This window comes from Charadrius vociferus, unplaced genomic scaffold, assembly GCF_000708025.1.
Source record: "Charadrius vociferus isolate BGI_N301 unplaced genomic scaffold, ASM70802v2 scaffold61, whole genome shotgun sequence".
NCBI lineage: Eukaryota > Metazoa > Chordata > Aves > Charadriiformes > Charadriidae > Charadrius > Charadrius vociferus.
In genome coordinates this window covers 194,832-214,678 of record NW_009646945.1, presented here as the reverse complement: position 1 = coordinate 214,678, position 19,847 = coordinate 194,832, and the positions used below count along the sequence as shown (strand labels likewise).

Here is a 19,847-nt window from a genome sequence, read left to right as displayed (position 1 = left end):
AATGACATGCATGGTATTACTCCTGGCCCTTTCTGCTTCCTAAGTGCTAAACAGTTCCTCTGACATCGTAGTAAATGAGCATGGCCGAGCGCGGTGGCCCTGGTGGGATGAAGGGCTGCAGAGCGGCCAGAGCACCGGGCATGAACCTGCCGCTGCACGTTAGGGGTTCTATCATCACTGGCAAAAGATTTCACATAGCTTCCCCAAAAGCTTTCCACGGGTAGCGATTCTGGGTCAGTAAACAGCCATAAGAAGATGTGCAGAGGTAAAAGGATTAGTCCAGTTGCCAGCCCTCTGAGCTAACTGATGTTTCACATTCAATGTTCTCCACAGTATCATAACACCATAAACTGTTATTGCTATTTAATATAATGGCATTTCAGAGCTCTCATCTTGGACAGGGATCCCATTGAGCTAAGCACTGAACAACAATAGAGCAGAAAGATATTCTCTGCCCCAAGAACTAGATAAATAAATGATAAAGGCAACAAGCAGATCTATTTACAGCAGACCTCTGCACTTGGCAGGCCACAGATGACTTCCAAGCAATGCACAGGGGCAGCTGCTTCTGTGCACGGGCGCTTCATCATACTGAGCAGCTTGTTGCCCTGTTTCAGAGGAAGACTTCATGGCGCTGGGTTCGCAACTCTGACTTCTAACTCAAAGCACAATCTGCCTCGTGCAGCTGAAAGCCTTCGCCTGAAACACTCACTATCCAAATGTTCCCAGGTTTTATCTTCCCCTTGGTTATCAGACAAGAAAAAATGTGTTCTGATACTTTACATCTTCATTTCATGTCCCTGCTGAAGCAGTGAACAAAACCGTTAAAGCTGAATACTTTTTTTTTCTATTAAAAACCTAAATTCCTTAATCTGAATATTCCCTTGTTTCCCTGCTTTTAAGAAAAATGTTCCAGGCAAAAATCTTATTCAACCAGAAGGTTCTTCTCTCAGCATATTCCTCTGCTACCTCCAAGAAAAGCTTTCCTTACTGTTCCCATGTGGGCCAGCGTGGGATATCACTGCAAATGCTTTGGACTGAAAACCGATTTTAAAAAGCAGATCTTAGTAACTGTCCACCTCAGAGGCCACACTCCCAGGGATGCCAAGCAGCATGCAGACAAACAGAAGGAGTCCTACATATTTTAACCCTTTCCTATCCTCCAGTACACGGGCTTCCCCCACCCCCACCCCGCCTCAGTTAGATGTGCTGTTCCAGTTGCATTGACCGATGACTCTCAAGGGCTCATGATGCCAGCAAAGCTTCACCTTCAGATCTCCCAGTGTAGGAGTAAGAGAAAAAAACCCGCAAACCAAGGAGGAATGGGCATGTGTTAATAGCCCATTGCAAATGTATGCAGGCTTGAATTTATCCTGTGCAGTCCAAGGCACCAAACTGGAACTCCTGCACCAGGCACACAGCTGTGCCAAAGCTGCTGCTGCGTCTGTAGAGAAGCACAAGCCCTCTGAAGGTGGGTAGGGCAGTCACACTTCTAACTTAAACACAGCGAGAGGGGATGGAAAGAGATGCTTCTCCCAGCCCGACTGGCACCGTGGTGGTCATTCACAGACACCCAGCACAGCTTTGTCAGCGTGGGTGTAAAAAAGCGTTGCGCAGAGCCTTCCCACTTGTCCGTGAAGCCAGAAGCACTTGAGCACTGCCCCTGCAAGCTCTGCACACTCGGTAACTCATGACTCAATGGCCGATTCTCGAATTCAGCTATAAAGGCTGATTCTGACACCAAGCAAGTAAATCCCTGTCTGGAAACTTGGCTGCTTAAACTAAATGATGCAGCATGGTGGCTGTACAAGCCATAATTTAGAAGACTCTGAGCCCTTCTCAGTAAGTGCTGTGGTTTAAAGACTTTCTATTTTCCCCACAAATTTGCCATATTTTTCTTTTGTGTAAAGAATCCCCTCATCCTGTCAATCACTGTCAGCCCAAGCCTGAACTGACTAGGGTATGAGAAGGAAGACAGAGAATCATCTGCTGATGTGCAGGCTCTCTTCCCTCCCTATATCCCCCCTTTCAAAATAAATCAAGGCTAACAGGACTGTAAAAATGTAGCTGTTTGAATAGCCGCAAACAACTGCTGTAGAGAAATCAAAATCAGGTTTTTTTTCAACAGGTTTTGCATGCTGAGTTTACATTATTGCATCAGAATTAACCCTTCCTGAGTAATTTCATACTGCACACAAACCAAATGAATTCTGTAGGACTGGTTTGTAATGTCCGCATTGTGTTTTTGAAAGAATACTATTTAAGCAACCTCTGACAAGTAAAGTAGCTTATGGTAATCAATTAGAATATGAGAATGAAACTAATTCAGTAAAACATTGCTAACGCTGATCTGGCAAACCACTGGTAGCCATCTGTCTAATCCTTCTTGTGTTCAGAAGTTCCTTTTTAAAAAAAAACAATTATTAATAGTGTTCATTAGCTGCCAAGCAAAAGAGCATGCCACAAGCTTCTGCTCACAGATTAGCTAATATTAGCAAATACTGCTCATTTTTCCAAGTTTGAGCTAGACCTTGATGCGTGATCTCATGGCCAGGACAAGCTTTTCTACTGGGGTCCACATGGATAGGAGAGACTATAAGGGATGGGCCCGAGGACAGGTACAACACCCTGCAGATGCCACCATCTTCCTACGCCCCTTCAGCACCAACAGCTCCTCAGCCTCTCCACTAGACAATCTCTTCCAGTGCTGCACTATCCTTACTGTTAGGATGTTTTTTTTAATGTCTAAAGTGAATTCTCCTTGGTGCAATTTAAGTCCATTACTTCTAGTTGTGTTAATGCACACGGAATACAGTTTGCTCCTTTCTTCTGCGCAGCGGCTTTTTATGTATTTGAAGACTGTTGTTATGACCCCACTCAGTCTGCTCTTCTTAATGCTAAACAATTTGTCCAACATGTATAAGGCCTGATTTTTAAGAGTGTTGAGTTCCTGCCATTCCCATTGCTTTTATTCAGGTGATTGAGAGTGAAAGAATTTCAGTACGTTTGATGATCAAGCCGTATTGTCTGGTGCCCTTTACATACTGATAGGTGTGAAGGGCACAAATGCTGTTTATAGCTGTATATGTGTATTCTTGTCTTCACAATAAAAATGTATTTACAGGACCTGTGGCCAGTCTTCTGACTGCATCTGCAGGGAAAGAGCAACTTCACAAAAAGGGCAGATTTTAGAGGAACTTGGCTGCCTTATATGCCAGTCTTTGCTGAATCATTTGGACTAAATAAGTTTCTGGTTTTCATGCAAAACGTATCTTGGCCAATGGTTTTCTGATTTGTTTAAATGATTTATATGGCTATTGTCAAAACAGCATTCATGAATATTTTTTAACTATTTGCTGTTGTTGGAAAACATATACTTAAGAAGCATGAATTCAAATCCTTTTCCATCCCAAAACAGGGGAGAATGACGTTTCTGAAGTTTCTTCCCATAACAGACTTCTCATCAGGAGAAATGGTGACTTTTGTGCTTAGGGTACTGGAGCAGAGTTCCACTTGGCATCACTTGGAAGGATGCTTTTATAGTGAATACACTACAAAATATGATGCTATTGTCTTGAGGTAGTGTTCCAGGGTGGCTAGAAATAAATCCCACTGTACCTGTTCTTTGTCTCTCAGTTTCCACTGTAAATACAGCTTCATTTGTGCCATGTAGGCCCTCATGAAATCTCTCCTTCATGACATCAGAGGCCAGTGGTACAATTGTAATACAAGCAATAATATCTCCTTGTATTGGTTCTCATAAATGTGGGGTTATGTATTCTACCTTTCTGGAGAAAAGAGTTTTTGAAATGTCTTGTTTTCATCTCTTAGACTCTCTTTCATAGCCTTGAAAAATAATTTCCTCAGACAGAGAACATTTACAATTATAAAGTAAAAATAGCCGCTCTAACTTTGGGCTACCTGTCATTGCTTCTTTTTGGAAAAAAAAATAAATAAAAATGATAAAAGGAGAAGAGAGTGAGAGAAAAAAAGGAAGCTTTAAAGGTATTTCTCTGAGAAACTATATGGCTTTTTCATATCCAGCCATGTCCTTTATTCTTATTCATAAGATTTCATCAGACTGCTGGAAATAAGACTAATTGTGATGGACATTAAAATATATGGGGACTGTAAAGTGTGAATACACCTCTCCTACTCTTCTTCTGAAATGGTAAAAAAAAAAAAAACCACCCTGAATTTCACCATTGGCAATAAAGCTGAAGTAGTGTCCTACGATATATATATATATGGTAGTAGGCCATAACATGCAAAAGATGAAAGAGCACAATCATGCCAATAGTTTTACACCTAGATACATTATTTCCCTGTAAACACCTACATTTAATTATCCTGACATCTATCTTCCCCTCCTCCACAGGCTCGATAATTCATCTGTGCTATGTGCATACTACAGCTCTTCTCTTACATCGCCCACTCAAAACCTTACGCTCCTCCTCCTCCCAGATGCACGCTAAATCTCCCGTCGCTCAACCAATTGATTGAAATATTAATTTATAATCTTTATCATCTGTATTCATTGAAGGATACCCTGTTATTAGGGCCTGCCTGAGTTTGGTTGACACAAACCCATCCATTGCTGCTCTAAGAGTACAGTAAATTTTACAGGCCATCCCGTTCCTCCACCCCACAAAGCAAAGGCGCCAGCAAGGTCTGTGGGGACAGGTGGGAAACAGTAACAACAAAAGCTTAAGATGGCTAAAGGGTCCCTTAAGGCAAAAGGGGAAACAATTTGATCAATTTTAATTCACATTGTAAATCAGGCCTATTGCATGCACAAAATGGGTTGAGGTGAATGATCGATCATAGAATATTCCTTTCCCTAATAACAGGATAGTGTAAAACTACACAGGTCTGCTTTTTGGTTGGTGGCAAGAGTGGGTATTAGCAACCTCAGCGAGAAAGTATGCGTCTTCATTGCTCGGTGGTAAATGGATTAACTCTCTACGAGAAGAGAAAGTACTTTCCCAGGGAAGAAGCTTTAAGTTTGTGTAGGTTACCCAGTGTCTTGAGGGTTAGTTCTGAAGGTCTGACAGCCGTCAGCAGTCAGGCACAGGCGGAGTACACTTCAGCTCACTGCATCTCAATAGCCAGGCGCAGTCACTGCTGGTGCTGAAGCCAAGGGCTGCCCTCATCCTACGTCTATCATCTGAAGCATTCCCCTTACCAAATGTAGCCTTTGGATTCAGTCCCAAAAGCCTACGCTTTCTTTCACTTTAATCAAAGAAACAGGTTGAGAAAGTCGGGAGTGAATAACAGCCTTTATCCTGATCACAACCCAACAGCCTCACATGGGCTGAGATAGTGTCTGTCGTACAGAGATACCACATTTCTCAGTGAGCAACGCCTTAGCAAAAAGTATCAAAGTATTCGCTTAGGAAAATCTTTTGGCTACAGTGTTCATAAATAGCTTCATTCTTTTGGTTCGTGACATCACTACAAACCCTTAATGAAATTGCAATTCAAGGAGACTAATTTGTACTCTAATTATATATTAGTCTGGGATGAGAGGTTTCTGGACGGAAAAAGGTTTTCTTCAGGCAATCTTTTATTCTGCTTATTGTATTTACTTAACAAAGAGCAGTCAGCTTTTACTGTGATTTCTCATAATTGAGTTGAGCTGCAGTGTTACCTAGCTAAGGGCAAACATCTGGTCAATTTTGATGGATTCTGATAACAGTCTTTAACAAGAGGAAGGATTATTTGCAAGTGTAGGAAGAACAAGGCCAAAAAGTTAACAGATGTGCTGCTAAAAAAGCTTAAGAGCTCTTCAGCTGGAATGCCTTCCAGACCAGTGGTAGATTAGCAGCCAGGTAGTTTAAGGAAATTCAGAGAAATATTTTCTCACCGATGAAGAAAGTCCCCATGGAAATCACTTTTCCTGTCTCACTTGAAAGAAGACATTCCTGATTTGGTTGTGATGCTTCTGCCACAGGATGAAAGCACAGCGTTGTTCACAATGTGCAGCATTAAGAGCATTTCCACCTAACTGAGGCTTTCTAAGCACAGAAGTACTTTAGGGAAGCAACTAAGTCCTTCAAAGCCACGAATCACCTTTGTAAGGTGTATTTCTGTTTCTTCTGCTACCTGAAGTAGACACTCCGTTAATGTTGGTCCCCAGCATAGTACCCATGGTTTGTGAGGAGGAATTCAGCCTAAACAAACTAAACAACAAACTAAACAAACTAGTTAACAAACTAAATAAAGCAATATATCCCTGTTTCTAGTGTTTGTGTTAACAGCAACTTTTCCCTATAGAAAAATCCTGAGCCAAATTTTGAGCTAGTATATATCAGTATCAGTTCTCATTTTGCTGAATCTGTCCTGGGATTTAATGCAGAGGCTGATCGTGGCACTGGAAGTAAATGTCTGTGCCATCTACTACCTGCAGGATAAACAGAACCTGCAGGTAGAAGGCACTGCACTTCGTACGAATGTGAATAAGAAGGATTTCAAGTAGGATTCATATTGTTTGGATAACAGCTTCCTGTGCATACCACAAAGGTTTTCCAAAAATCAAATCAACAGTTCCTAGGATTAGAAGATGTTGTAATCTCTTGTGCCGCCAACACCTGAGCTTTCTCTGAGACTTCTGGTTCAGCCTCTGTCAGGGAGAGGAAACAAGAGGAGGTGAGATGATGGTCCCATCCATTAGAGCAGTTCTCATGTCCCTCCTCCCAGGGCTGGCCACCTCCCCCATTCCTAGCTGGACCAGCTCAAGTATTCCACAGTCCCAGCTGTCTAGTGCTCAGGCACCATTGCTGGGAAGCACAGCCAAGGAATAGAAACATGGGGGCAGAAACCAGGAGGGATGTACATTTGGTATTTGCACATACCAGCTGAAATAAATGTATTGCAGTTCTGTGAATTTTGGTGGGGCTATAGAGTCAGAAAGAACAAAAAGGAACAGGAATTGCTGAGATGTTTTCACCTCAGAAAAAGCCTGGAGTAGATCAGAATGCACTGACAAAATACTGATTTTATATGTCTCTTTTTTTCTGTTTTCTTCTAGAAAAAGTGAGCATACTGTCAACCTTCATAGCGCCCTTCAAGTACCTGAGTCCTGGTGCAACCACCATGGAGGATGAAGACAATTTAAGTAAGCAGTCTCTTTTCTTTATAGGCAGACGAATAATAAAGTTTAAAGATAAAATCTCTACAGTGTAGGAGCAATTGTGGAAAGGAGGTGGATTTGGAAATATTGGCAGGCCGTAAGCCCAGTCTTCATGTAAAATGCAAAATTCCCTGATGCTGAGTGCAAACACATTCTCCAGTTTCCAGCAAAGGAAGAGTTAATCTCAATTTACATTCCCACTTTTACTTGTGCGGACCCTGGTGAGAGGGGGCTGTAAATGGTGTGCTACAAACGTGAAAGAAAAACTTCTTACAAAAAGGAGATGTATACATTCAGGTTTGTGGGACTGTGGAGCAACTTTTCCTTTCCTGTTTATGTTACCTTATTTTGCTGACTTGCTTTTCTCACAGTCACTAAGAGACAGGATATTTTGGTGTAGTGTCTTTCCCCCAGTTTATATTGCATTGATTACAAAAAGGACTTTTGCAAAAGTAAAGACTGCAGGAACAAGCCCTCTACTTGAAAAGCTGTTTTCTCTTTTATTTCTGTGATATGACCTGGAGGCAGGGAAGGAAAAAAAAAAAAAAAAGAAAGAAATCAAATCCAATTGGGAAGAAATGATCAACCAAGCTTAAATGAACTAGATGTAAGCCAGAAATTAGCTATTGGATTCTCTTGGGCCTTTACACCTGAACAAAGTCACCGATACTGCCTGTACCCGTGACTGCAGAGCTGGAGGAGAGCGCTGCCAGGTTTGAAGGAGCTGTGAAGTCTTCAAAACACCAAGAAGTCTGCGAGTGTGCAGTTAGGACTGAATAACCCTCAGTAAGCCCTCCCATTTATCACCTAGAAGCAATTATTGTGTGTTATCCATCCCTGCTTGTTGTAATGCATCTTGAATCATTAAAAAAAGGGAAGGGAGCTTTCCAAACCAAATGAGCAACTCTTTTGAGTTTTAGTATCACCTACCAGATGGGTTTCTTTTCCAGCCAGACACACACTGACATGTTGCCCTATTAGAGCCAGTGGGTGGGAAGAATGGGCGTTTTTCCACTGTTGTTGCTAATCTGCCTTGGTTTGATCATGGTGCAGCACCAGGGGGAATATCTGTTGGAGGAGTAAGGGAGCACAGCCCTCTGTTTTCTGATTCTGAGTAGCACATGGACATCACACCATTCTGCTGCACAGGGACCAGCAGGTTTTTACATATCTTAGCAAAGGGGAAAAAAAAATAATCCTGAAAAACCTTCAAAATTGGTCCCACAGAGGCTACATTTTCAGGAAAAGCTACGAGCAGTACACACAGGAAACATATTATGCACATGATGAGCTTGTGCAGGCACCTCCTGCGTAATGTTTCCCAAATGTGCTACTTCGTTATTTTTAGGTAATGTAGGAAGTTTGTACAAGCCAAACACTGTAACACCGTTTTCTTATTGCTGCTGTAATGCCAAGACTGCTTCATGCCTGCACTGGCTTTAAAATAGCTCACATGGACAGGGTAAGCTGTGTTTTCTGAAAGAGAAATAGCAAATTTCACTGTGTTCAGGGACATCCTGCCTAGTCTTCTCTTGGGTCAAACATACACTCCACCAATAAAGATAGCAATTTTTTTCTTGGCACACAAAACACATTTTTAGGTGTTACTATTAGCATCTTAAAAAAAAAGAAAAAGATGAATTCATTTTAAATCAGCCATATTTCAGTGTTCACTCCTAGTAATAGCAATTGTACCTGTGTAGTAATTTGGCATTTTAAAGACCTTCAGTGATTTGCTCTGAACAAGCAGAAGAACCTTCTTCTGTGTTAACAGTTTAACAGCAGCCTAGGAGAATGCTAGCAAGGCAGAGAGGTGGTTCGCTTATCCCTGTGGGTTTCTGCTCAATGAGCATTGGACAAAATAGGCAGAGTTCCGCTGGCCGAAACGGATTCAAATCCTGTTTCACATTCCTTTAGGCCTTCTTTACAAAGGGACTGTGCTTTAACCCCAGCTGGCAACTAAGCCCCACGCAGCCACTCACTCACTCCCCCCACAGGATAATTGAAATAAAATAATAATGATAATAATAAAAAACATAATAAATTGTAATGAAAAGGAAAATAACAGAGAAACCCAAGAAAGACAAGTGTTGCGAATGAAAACAGTTGCTCACCACTGGTTGCAGAGGACAGTTGCGATGATCCATGCCAGGTTAAGTACACATAGATTTTCAACTGGTGATTATTAGCTTATACACACTATTATTGTGGTTTATGGTCCATGAACTAATACTATAAAAATGTATCGAAGGCACTAGGCACCTTTGGAATGGTATTTTGGGTAAACTAATAATCAGTCTTTGATGAAAGACTTATCTTGAACATGTGAGAAAAGGACCACCCTATTCATTTCCAGCAGTTGATTGTGCCTAAGACTGTAAGAAATGTCACACAGGATTAGAAATAGGAAGTTTAGCTTTGTACGTGGTCTTCAACATTTGCTGTTAGTGATGCACTGAGAAGAAGGACATTTAAATAGTGATCTTCCCCTCAGTGTATCTTTCTGGCACCCAGGAAATTTACTCAGCTAGGGTTTGCACCTGAATCATCATATCTTAGACATCAACACACCTGTCTAGTCCTCTCCAGAGCCCACTGATAATTCTGATCTTAACAACAGCCAGGAACAGGGAGCTCAGTGATTTAGTGTGCTGTCAAAAAGTGCACCCTTTTATTGCTTCAAGCCTGCTGTCTCTAGTGCTTGGATTGCACGAAACAGTGAATAATCATTCCCTTCTCACTGCCTGCCTGCCTTTCATGATGTTACAGCCCTCTGCCTGTCCCTGATCTTTAGTCGTTCCATCCACAGTATGCCACAGCATCAAGGCAGACTATCACCAGACATAGGTACTTCCAAATCTAGGGTGTACCTCTAGCAGGAGCGTGAGAGTCCTGCGGATCATATTGTGCCATGCTGCCATATGCCCAGACTTGGTGCAGCGCCCTTCTGCAGGTGTATACCTCTCCCCAGTGTCTGCAGAAGGAGCTGATGGTGCTGGTCCCCAACATATGTATTGCAGCCACTGCAGCAGTCTTGCGGGATGAAGTGCAGCCCCAGATTCATTGTATTGAAGCATGCTCAGTTACGACCATGTTGGTCGAAGTCCCCCTCAGGCAGCATGAGGGCCCAGAGGGTTTGATTGCACGGTGTGATATAGTGCAGGGACCCTGCCTCCAAGAGGACAGTGAATATCCCCTTCCAGCAGTCAGAGCCCCAAACTATCCCCCACAGAATCAAACCCCCTGGTTGTGTTTTGAAAACTGTGTCTATTGCCATCGTTTGGGCTTCTCCCATTCCTAAAGCTAAGCTACAGTCTGGTCCTGATTCAGGAAGGCAGGTACTTAAATCTGTTTGTGCTGCAGGCTGCCCAAGTTTTTTGCTCTATCCACTTATTTGCTCACTTGGACAGAGAGCATCGGAGTCTGAGTATCATCTCAGTCAGGTCATTAGGTCATTTGAATAATTTCCCTAATTGGTAAGAGCTGTACTAGATGTGCATGGATTTCACAGTTATTTCAGACAATAAGGTGGACAAAGTAGAGTATCTTCATTCTGGAAGAGCTAAAGGCAATGGCCATCACCTTTCGCAAATTTTCTGTCTTCAGTTTAAGCAAAGTCCTGTACTTTCTTGCACTGGTAATGCTTCCCTTCACAGTGTGGTGTTACACACCAGTAAAGTCTAACTGTATTGTTTTAAACAGCCTGAACCCCGTGAGCTGGCAGGGAGGATTCAGCAGCAACAAATACGTCGTGGCAGATTTCTCTTAGGTAGATTTCTTTCATGAAGGTTTAAAAATACCTATGTGTGTGTTTTCATGTAAGAGAGGAAGGAGTGATTTCTGTTGTTAGCTACAAGTTTATTGTTCTAAAGTCAAGAATACAAACCTAAAAATCCCCAGCAGAAGAGTTCCCGGTCCTACATTGTGGATTGATGAAGTGTATGAAAATGCCATCTTGCTTGCAGGAGAGAACTGCCCCACATTGCATTTGGTGTAGTTGCTGACCTTGGTACAAAGGTACCGTGGCTTTGGCTCCCGGGTTCATACCTATTGCTTCTGTTTTAAAATTTTTCACTTTGAAGTGTGCCAGGAGTTATAGAGGTCAATCCTTCTAACCTCTGCAGTCGATGTGATGTAGATGGACAGCAAAAATGTACTCTACATAAGCAGGTCAAACAGGGGTTAGATATTAAAATGCAGAAAACAAAAAATTAAGTCCTACCTGTATTGTTGAAAATGTGTTGGTAAACAATCTGGTGTTTACTAAACAGTTTTAAAGAGAGTAACTTCCTGCGTCAGTGGTATCAGTTGAATCAGAAGTTTGCTATGCTACAGAGATTACAAATTCTTTCTTTCAATATCATGGCTTTTCAATAACGTATTGCTCCTTGTAATTCAATAGTAAAGTTGCCAGCCCAAATGAAGATGCCACCTACCACCTCTCCTTCCCCATCCTCCCTGGAAGTTGGCTTGGCAGCAGAATAACCTTCAACAGGAACAATATTATCTCTTCAAATGTAGCGTGGAGTATCGGATGGCTAGTTCTGCAGAGCCCTTATGACCCAGAGACGTAGGCAGTGTCATTATTAGTGATGCATTATAGTTCTGAAAAGCTCTTGATGATGCAGACTCTCTAGGTTAACTCTACTGTGCACAGTGACCAAAAGGAGAAAACATGAAAGAGCAGACAGAAGACTGAGGAATAGTGCATACATAAATATATTTCACTGACTGCTCTCCTCTCTCCCATTCAATTACTGAAGCAAACACAAGATTGCCATGCCTCTTCTTGCTTGTGAAACTGCAAAACTCAATGAATAAAGTTACCTGAGGAGATGTAACAGTGCAGAGGTGTGGGGCTTTTTAAGAAATTTTACACAATAAATTAGAAGCTATTGCCAAGAAAATGTAATATTTTTCTTTCCCCTTTTTTTAACTCGTCCCCTTAAAATTTTATTATTATCCAACCTTTCATCATAGGAGAATCATATTTTATTATCTTTATTTTTTCCAAATGTAGAGAATGTGTTTTGGCGAACTCAAGAGCAAAGATATTATGAGAGATAACAGGACTGAAAATGATCCACAGTTTTGCATTTTCCCTGTGTGCATCCTCTGACTTACCCCTTTCCTTTTAGTGCTCTTCATTTCTAAAATTGCTTGTGATTGTTCTATTACAGCTGCTTACAGTATTTATCTTACATAGTTTGGTGTCATTTGCCTGCTTTGTCTGATTTTCACAATAGAAGTACATGTGCCACCATTAGAGAGGTAATCTTATGTCTGCTGCCTAGAGGTCTCATAAAAGACACATTTCAAAGACCTCCTATTTCAAAGATACCTGAAAGTAATTGCACATCTCCCGGCTGCTGCCAGGTATCTCACAAGTCCCTCAGGCTCACAGACTTTCTGAGGCACTCCCTGAATTGAAGCTGCCTCTGACTGACACACCACGGTGACTTTTGGCCTTCTGCCCCTCTCACTGAGGTCTGTGAAGAGCTGAGCTGGTGTTTCGGGATCAGGTCCTCTAGAAATGTCGTTGACTGTAAGGATACTTGCATGGATTTCCTTCACTGTGACTAGGCCAAAACATATCATAAAGGCAGATGTGTCACCGTCACGCACGCCCGATGTTGTGCACGTATCTTCTGGGACCAATCTCTGGAAGTTTTATATTCGCATCTCTTTTATCACTACATCAATGCAAACTCCCTATTGGCCAAAACCTGCACTAGACAATTTCACAGTATTTAAGACAAACAAGTAATGTTTATTTTATGTTGCCATGTTTTTATTTAACCACTCTGTTAGTGCAGGTGATTAAGGTAAGATGCTAAGGTCACACATTCATGTTCACAAATCCGTGGTTCTCTGACTATGAAAGAAAAACCAGCTGGAATAAGACAATATGAATTATAAATACAAATAACCCCTTGAGTTTTCCTATTCAGTGGTGCATAATCAATACAAATTCTTTTCAAACCTGAATATAGTGTGAAGCAAGAGCTATCTTTCTTTTCATGCTTCCTGACTACAGTATCATTATGTACCATAATTGGCTCTGTAAAAACCTATTAGGTAAGATGAGAGAGGAGGTGTGAAATACAGAACAAAAAGTCAAAAAAAAAGTCTGAGTCAAAATATTTCACCTTTATTTAAAAAAATGCATGCAACCAAAGAGGCGTATTCTGAGTGGGATGGAAACATGGGAAACGGTCACAGTGGAAAATGGCTGGCCAAAACCACTGCCAGGGTAAATAGAGCAAAGTTAAAGTTGGCATCTCACAGAATCACAAAATCACAAAATGGTCAGAGTTGGAAGGGACCTTTGGACATCATCTAGTCCAACCCCCCTGCCAGAGCAGGATCACCTACAGCAGGTTGAACAGGAATGCATCCAGATGGGTTTTGAATGTCTCCAGAGAAGGAGACTCCACAGCCTCCGTGAGCAGTCTGTTCCAGTGCTCTGTCACCCTCAAAGTAAAGAAGTTTTTTCCTCGTGTTGAGATTGAATTTCCCATGTTCCAGCTTGTGCCTGTTGCCCCTTGTCCTGTCGCCGGGCACCACTGAAAAGAGTCTGGCTCCAGACTCCTTCCCCCTTAGATCAGAGCTTCCATAACTAGAGCTGGGAATTCAATGAGAAAAGACAACATTATCCTTGTGTCTTAGTTAACCTGACCTTTTAAATCTCTTATTTCCAGAGAGGCTGGTTTAAAGATGTCACATTTTATACAGATGAATGCCATACAATGATACTTTTCTTTTTCTGTTTTGTATTTCTTTTTGTTTCCTTCCTCACCTGTCTTCATTCTCTCCCCTTAGTTTCAGAAAGTAAAAATTAACTAGTCACTAAAACCTTAATTCGTTAGTTCACGTTCTGCCTTGGCAAAGCACAGCAGCACATAGCTCTGCAAGTCACTTTGGTGAGACATAGACACAGGCTGGAAGCTTATTGTCTGCCGAAGGGCTTTCAGGAAAGGGAGCCCAAAGACTCGGTCCTGCTGATGTGCCCCCAGATATGCAATTCAGCCATGATTTCTACTCACGTCCAAGTGGTGAGCTGCTTTCTGTGGAAGAACTTGCATGAGTGCAGACTTATTGCTCTGATGGGAAAAAATCTTTTGATGTTTAATACAAGTGCAACTCATCAGGTTATAAAGGAGGCTTTTAAACATGATGGTTGATTCCACATAATTCTCTGCAGACTCCTGTGCATCCCTCAGCCCAGCCTAATACTCGGCTGCAGCAAAGACACACTGCTCCAGCAGAAGCTCCTCGAGGCGTAGCCGTCAGCTCACCACTTACATCCTTGCAGCCAGCTTGTACAACAGGGTAGAGAGGAACCCAAATATGACCATGGCCCTGCAGAAAGCGAGAGGACTGTTCTCTGTCCTCTAAGGACCACAGGGACCTTCTCTGTGCTTGGGACTCACGCAGCATGCACAGGTGGCATCTCTGACAATAGCAAACTGTGGGAAAGGCTCCACACACAGCACTGGTTGGAATACAGCAAGCAGCCGGGCAGTGCTCTGCTCAGAAAGGGATCAGGTGCATTGCTCCAGGGACGGGTTGCTTCACGGGTTGGTTACACTCATGTTTACTTCCTCAGCTTGTCTCTGCCCCAAGCAACACACAGGAGGACGGGAGGATGTATCAGAGATGCAATACATTTAAACAGACTCATCAGAAATGACAGAAGTGTTATAGGATGCTTACTTAGACAGCAGCACGTTTTCTGTCTCGTTCAGGACATCAGTGAGGTGAATTTCCATTCTCAGTCATTCGTCTGCTGTAACAAAGAGCAATGCCTCACAGGACGGGCTTTGCACAAGCGTAGTTCAGAGCAATGCGTGATTCATTGGCTCAGCAACAATGTCACGCTCCCTCCATAGCTCCCCTCTGTCATTTCATTCCCTTCCTGGTGCTGCTGGTGGTCACTGTCTCCTATTGCTTTTCTTTGACATAGATCATTCTTTACGACAGTAATTACTCCCATCATGATGCTCTGTTTTTTCCTAGTCCCATTTAGATTTATCTGGAATTTTTGCAATATTGGTTCTTGCTGATGCAGCAGCTAAGACTATCTGCAACTGAACTTGACAGAAAGACTCACTTATTAAACTGGAATTTGAGTCCAGACCGAATTATTGTTTCAAATGCTAGGAAGGTCTGTCAGATCATTTCTTAGGCTGGATTCATGATGTTAGCAACACAAGAGTCGATGGTGTGAGGAGAGCCAGTCAATGTATTCATTGCAAATAAATTATTCAATGTGTTTGCCCATTTTTCTGTTTCTGAATCATTTGTGAGTCATTTCTGATTTCTAATAATGTGTTCATGAGCGTTCACCTACATGGATTATAGAACAAATCTCAGCCTAAGGGAACTTTGCAAACTTTTCACTTTTTACCAGTAATTATCCAGTGTGAATGCAGTAGTTCATTTAAGTCACATGTCATCAGTTATGCTTCATCTTTGAATGATGTAATCTTTTTTTAAAACAGGGGGCTAGTGACTAATGCAAATAGAACTTTAGGGACAAGTAAACATTCAGGACATGCAGAAAATCTGTGCTATAAATAATAAACCAACCATTATACAGATATTTGTGGAAAACCCCCAAAAAGGGCTGAGCAAGGATACCTATCATTAATTTTTTTTTCTTTTTTGGCTATTCTGCCAGCCCCAGGCGTAATGTCAGCTACTATGATGACAACCGTAATGTGAGGTTTTTTTCTTTCTTTACTGACAGGTACCAGCAGTGCAGAAGTAAAGGAAAATCGAAATATTGGCAACCTGGAGGATCATCCAATATCCTCTAATGAGAGGGCAAGAGGGGGGACACCTAGCAGTAAGAGAAAAAGACCCTTAGAGGAAGGCAATAATGGCCATTTCTGCAAACTCCAACTCATCTGGAAGAAAGTCTCGTGGTCAGTGACGCCAAAGAATGCTTTGGTTCAGCTACATGAACTTAAACCAGGTTTACAGTATAAAATGGTTTCCCAGACAGGTCCAGTGCATGCTCCAGTCTTTGCTGTTGCTGTGGAAGTAAATGGACTTACGTTTGAAGGCACAGGGCCCACAAAAAAGAAAGCCAAAATGCGTGCTGCGGAGCTAGCTCTGAAGTCGTTCGTTCAGTTCCCCAACGCCTGCCAAGCTCACTTCGCCATGGGGAACTGCATCAACCCATCCACAGACTTTACTTCTGATCAGGCAGACTTTCCAGATACTCTGTTCAAGGAGTTCGAACCGTCTACACACAGCGAGGACTTTTCAGTCTATAACCCCGTTAATAACGAATTGCTTTCCACTGCTTATCGACACGGGCGCTTACTCTGCCATACGCTGGACTTAATGGGCCACGGTAAGCAAAACAAGCACAAGATGGCATCCAAAGCGGAGAGCGAGAAGAACCCGGTGGTGCTGCTAAATGAGCTGCGGTCGGGCCTGCGGTATGTCTGCCTGTCAGAGACAGTGGAGAAGCAGCACATCAAGAGTTTTGTGATGGCTGTGCGAGTGGACGGGAGAACATTTGAAGGCTCAGGACGTAGCAAGAAGCTGGCCAAGGGTCAAGCAGCGCAGGCGGCCCTGCAGGCCCTCTTTAACATTCGGCTGCCCAGCCACATTCCCAGCAGGAGTAAATGTCACCATTTGCCACAGGTGAGAGCTCCTGGGTAGCCACCACCTTGTTGGAGGAACTCTTTCAATGAATGGGATCAGATGGTTCCTCTGATGTTATAACAAGTGCCATGCCACAAAATATCTCTTTTCTTATAGAAAGAGCCAGATGCCACGGGCAAAAGCTTGAAAATTGTATACTGAAATCGTTGGGTACAATTTGCAGCCCTTTCCATAGGAGGCACAGATGAGAGGGCAAAATGAAGGGGGAGATACCAAAGTTTCAATTTGCTAGACAGAATGATAACATTGACACAGGCAGAAAAATCAGGTTATTCTGTTATACAGCATCTTTCTTGATGGAAAGGAGCCCGTAAACAAAGGGGTGCCCAATGTCCTCCTTTTAGAGTTAATTTTTGATGAGGACAGTTCCATTCAGAGGAGAAAGCAATGACAAAGAACGTACCTGTGTCAGAACAAACTCTTCAAACCATTCTGCCACTAAAAAGTTAAGGACTTTTGTTTATTGTAGGCTTACTTTTTGGGTTACTGTTTGGGGTTGGTTTTTTTGTTGTTCTCAAGTACGCCTCCAACAGCACAAAGGATAGTGAAAGCTCTGAAGTTTTCCTGGAACAAATGTAGAGATTACTGCTGTATTCATACAGAAAATATAGACCTGAGGTACATACTTAGCACATCAAAATTTCATAGTTGGTCATACGCCAAAGGCTATCTTAGCATTACTCAGACTTGTGTCAATTTTCTAAGTTCAAAGGAAGCCAGGATTTGCAGACACTGGGAAGCATTACGTGGGTTCAAGTAATTTCTTGATTTGTTTGCGCTATCATAAAAGGTTTGATCCACCAGCACCAGGAGGTGATCTACCACTACAAAGCTCCCTTTCTGAAGGTAGCTGTTAATGTCCAGGATTTAATGCAAAGCACTGGGAGCACTAAGAGTCATTCTGCGGCTGGCTTGCTGTGAGACCCTAGGCAAGTCATTTAAATCCAATATGCTTGTAATAAAAATGAGCATATTATATGAAAGAACACTTCAAGATCCTTAAGTAGTGTGTAAATGCAAATTATTAGTAGCAATTCTCATTAACATTAGTAAAGATGTTCGTTAGATGTTCAAAGAGTTTGGTAGGGGATGAATCCTCTAGGTGACATGATTGCCTGCAGGACCCAGGAATTATATGTGGTGACCTAGAAGTTTCCTTCCTATGTTTCCAAAAAGGAAACGTGAGAAATGTAAGAAATTCTAAAATATATCATAATCCTCCACCTCTTCCTTTTAATTCTGGTTTGCAAACTCCATGACCCAGTGGGATAACATAATTTAATAATGGGAGTGATCTTCACAGAGTGCTTTGCAGACATTTTGGAAGCCTTGGCCAACCTGGCAGTTCCATCTTCCCAGTACTCCTGGGATAGTTTTAAATGAGAAATCCATGCGGTTTCCTGCCCTCATTAATTCTGGTAGAAAATAGTTTGTTTTGATGCACATGCCTATCCTTCCCCATGGAAACCTAGCAACTGGATATAAAGAGGAGTCTCTAGTCCCGTCCTGCTGGCTGCTTTGCTGCCCCCAGTGAACTTTGCTGGGTGGGTCAGCAAGTAAATACCATGCATTCATCGACTGATGGTTTGTCATGTTTTGAAACTGCACCACAAGTATCATTGCCTCAGTTCCTGAGCTCTCTGAAATACTCCCTGGTTGCTTGACTTCACGATCAGCTTCTACCTGAATATCAAATCTTACCTGAGTCCCCAGTTGTTCACTAGGCAACGCATTCTTCAGTGTACATTCCCTTTTACATGGCCTTTTGTCCTTTCTTTAGACTTCTGCCCTCCTTACCTTCTTCTTCTTGCTGTTCTGGAAGTATAAATGTCAGTGAAAAAGTGTCAATGAACTTTCTCTGTCAGTATTTTTTGAGTGGTTATGTATTGTCCAACTAAAAGATTACTCAGGCACTTTTAATGCCAGCATTCAGCACATTAATTGAGAGATCAGCCTTAACACTGATTTCTGCTGACCTCCTTACTAGCTGCTCTCTTCAGTAGACATTGCAGCCATGACACAAAACCTGAATTTATGTTACTCACTCAAGTCATAACCCAGCTTGCTCTGAAACCAACAGATGTATTTCCACTGACTTCAGCTGGCCTATAGCTTAAAGATTAAATCCAGAAGCATCTTTACTTTTTCTCACTGTGTTATGCTCTATCTCATCAAGTGACTGTCTTTCCTCACTGCTTCAGTCAGCCCATCTGGCTGTTTGGTCAGTCGAAGTGGTGGTAACTATGTCGAGGAGAGTGTAGTTCTCATTGAGCTGTGGTCAGAGCCAGCTGCTCCAAAAGTTGTTTTGGCTCCTTCTTGTCTCCCTGATCTTCTGCAAAACACAGTTTCAAGGACACATTTCAAGTCACGTTTTCAAAGTGATTCCTACTTAGTAGGCTCAGGTTGTTTTGTGTCTAAAACTGTTTAAAAGTAAGAGAGCACCCTGAAACCCAAACAGCTTAGAGATAGAATTTGAATTTTTTTATTTCTTCACAGAATAAGGAATAACTATTGCCCTATCCAACCATCCACTCTTTTATATGTGCTTCATCGTATTTGTTAGGATATTGGATACCTAACTCATTGATGGTAGGGACAGGCAAATGGGATGAGCTATAACATCTTCACCTATATTTTGTAGAATCCAGGAGTGTGTTTATCTCTGTGGTTTCTCTTTACAGGGAGTATTCCAGCTTTGCATGTCTCTGTTCTTGTTCCCCTTGCTGTTATCAGTGGTGTTAGGAGGCCAGAATTTGGCTTTTCCTGATTACAGCCTTGCCTGGAAAGAGGAAAAGCCAAAAATCTTGTAATACAGGTAGTCCAGTTGTGCTGAACTTATGGATTTCAGAGTGTTCAAGAAAATGTAAAAAAAAGTTCAGACGTCCTTATGAGCTGGGCCTCCTGACCGTTGACATTTCTGCCATGCTCATCAGGGCTCCCAGGGGACCTGGCGTCCCTCAGCCTGGCCCTTGGGCTTGCCCTCGGACTTACAGCCACTTTTTCTGCTGGGCAAGGGAGAATGAATATCCAATGT

General features: G+C 42.3%; 1 protein-coding gene across 1 annotated transcript in view; it reads left to right on the top strand.

Moving 5' to 3' along the window:
- Window positions 1-7,034: 7,034 nt before the first annotated feature.
- Window positions 7,035-19,847, top strand: part of ADARB2 (adenosine deaminase, RNA-specific, B2 (non-functional)) — a 116,013-nt gene continuing 103,200 nt past the window's right edge. The window contains exons 1-2 of the mRNA XM_009895085.1: window positions 7,035-7,117; window positions 15,885-16,792. Of these exons, the coding sequence (XP_009893387.1) occupies window positions 7,096-7,117; window positions 15,885-16,792 (930 nt within the window). The 5' untranslated portion in view covers window positions 7,035-7,095. The remainder of the gene's footprint in view (window positions 7,118-15,884; window positions 16,793-19,847) is intronic.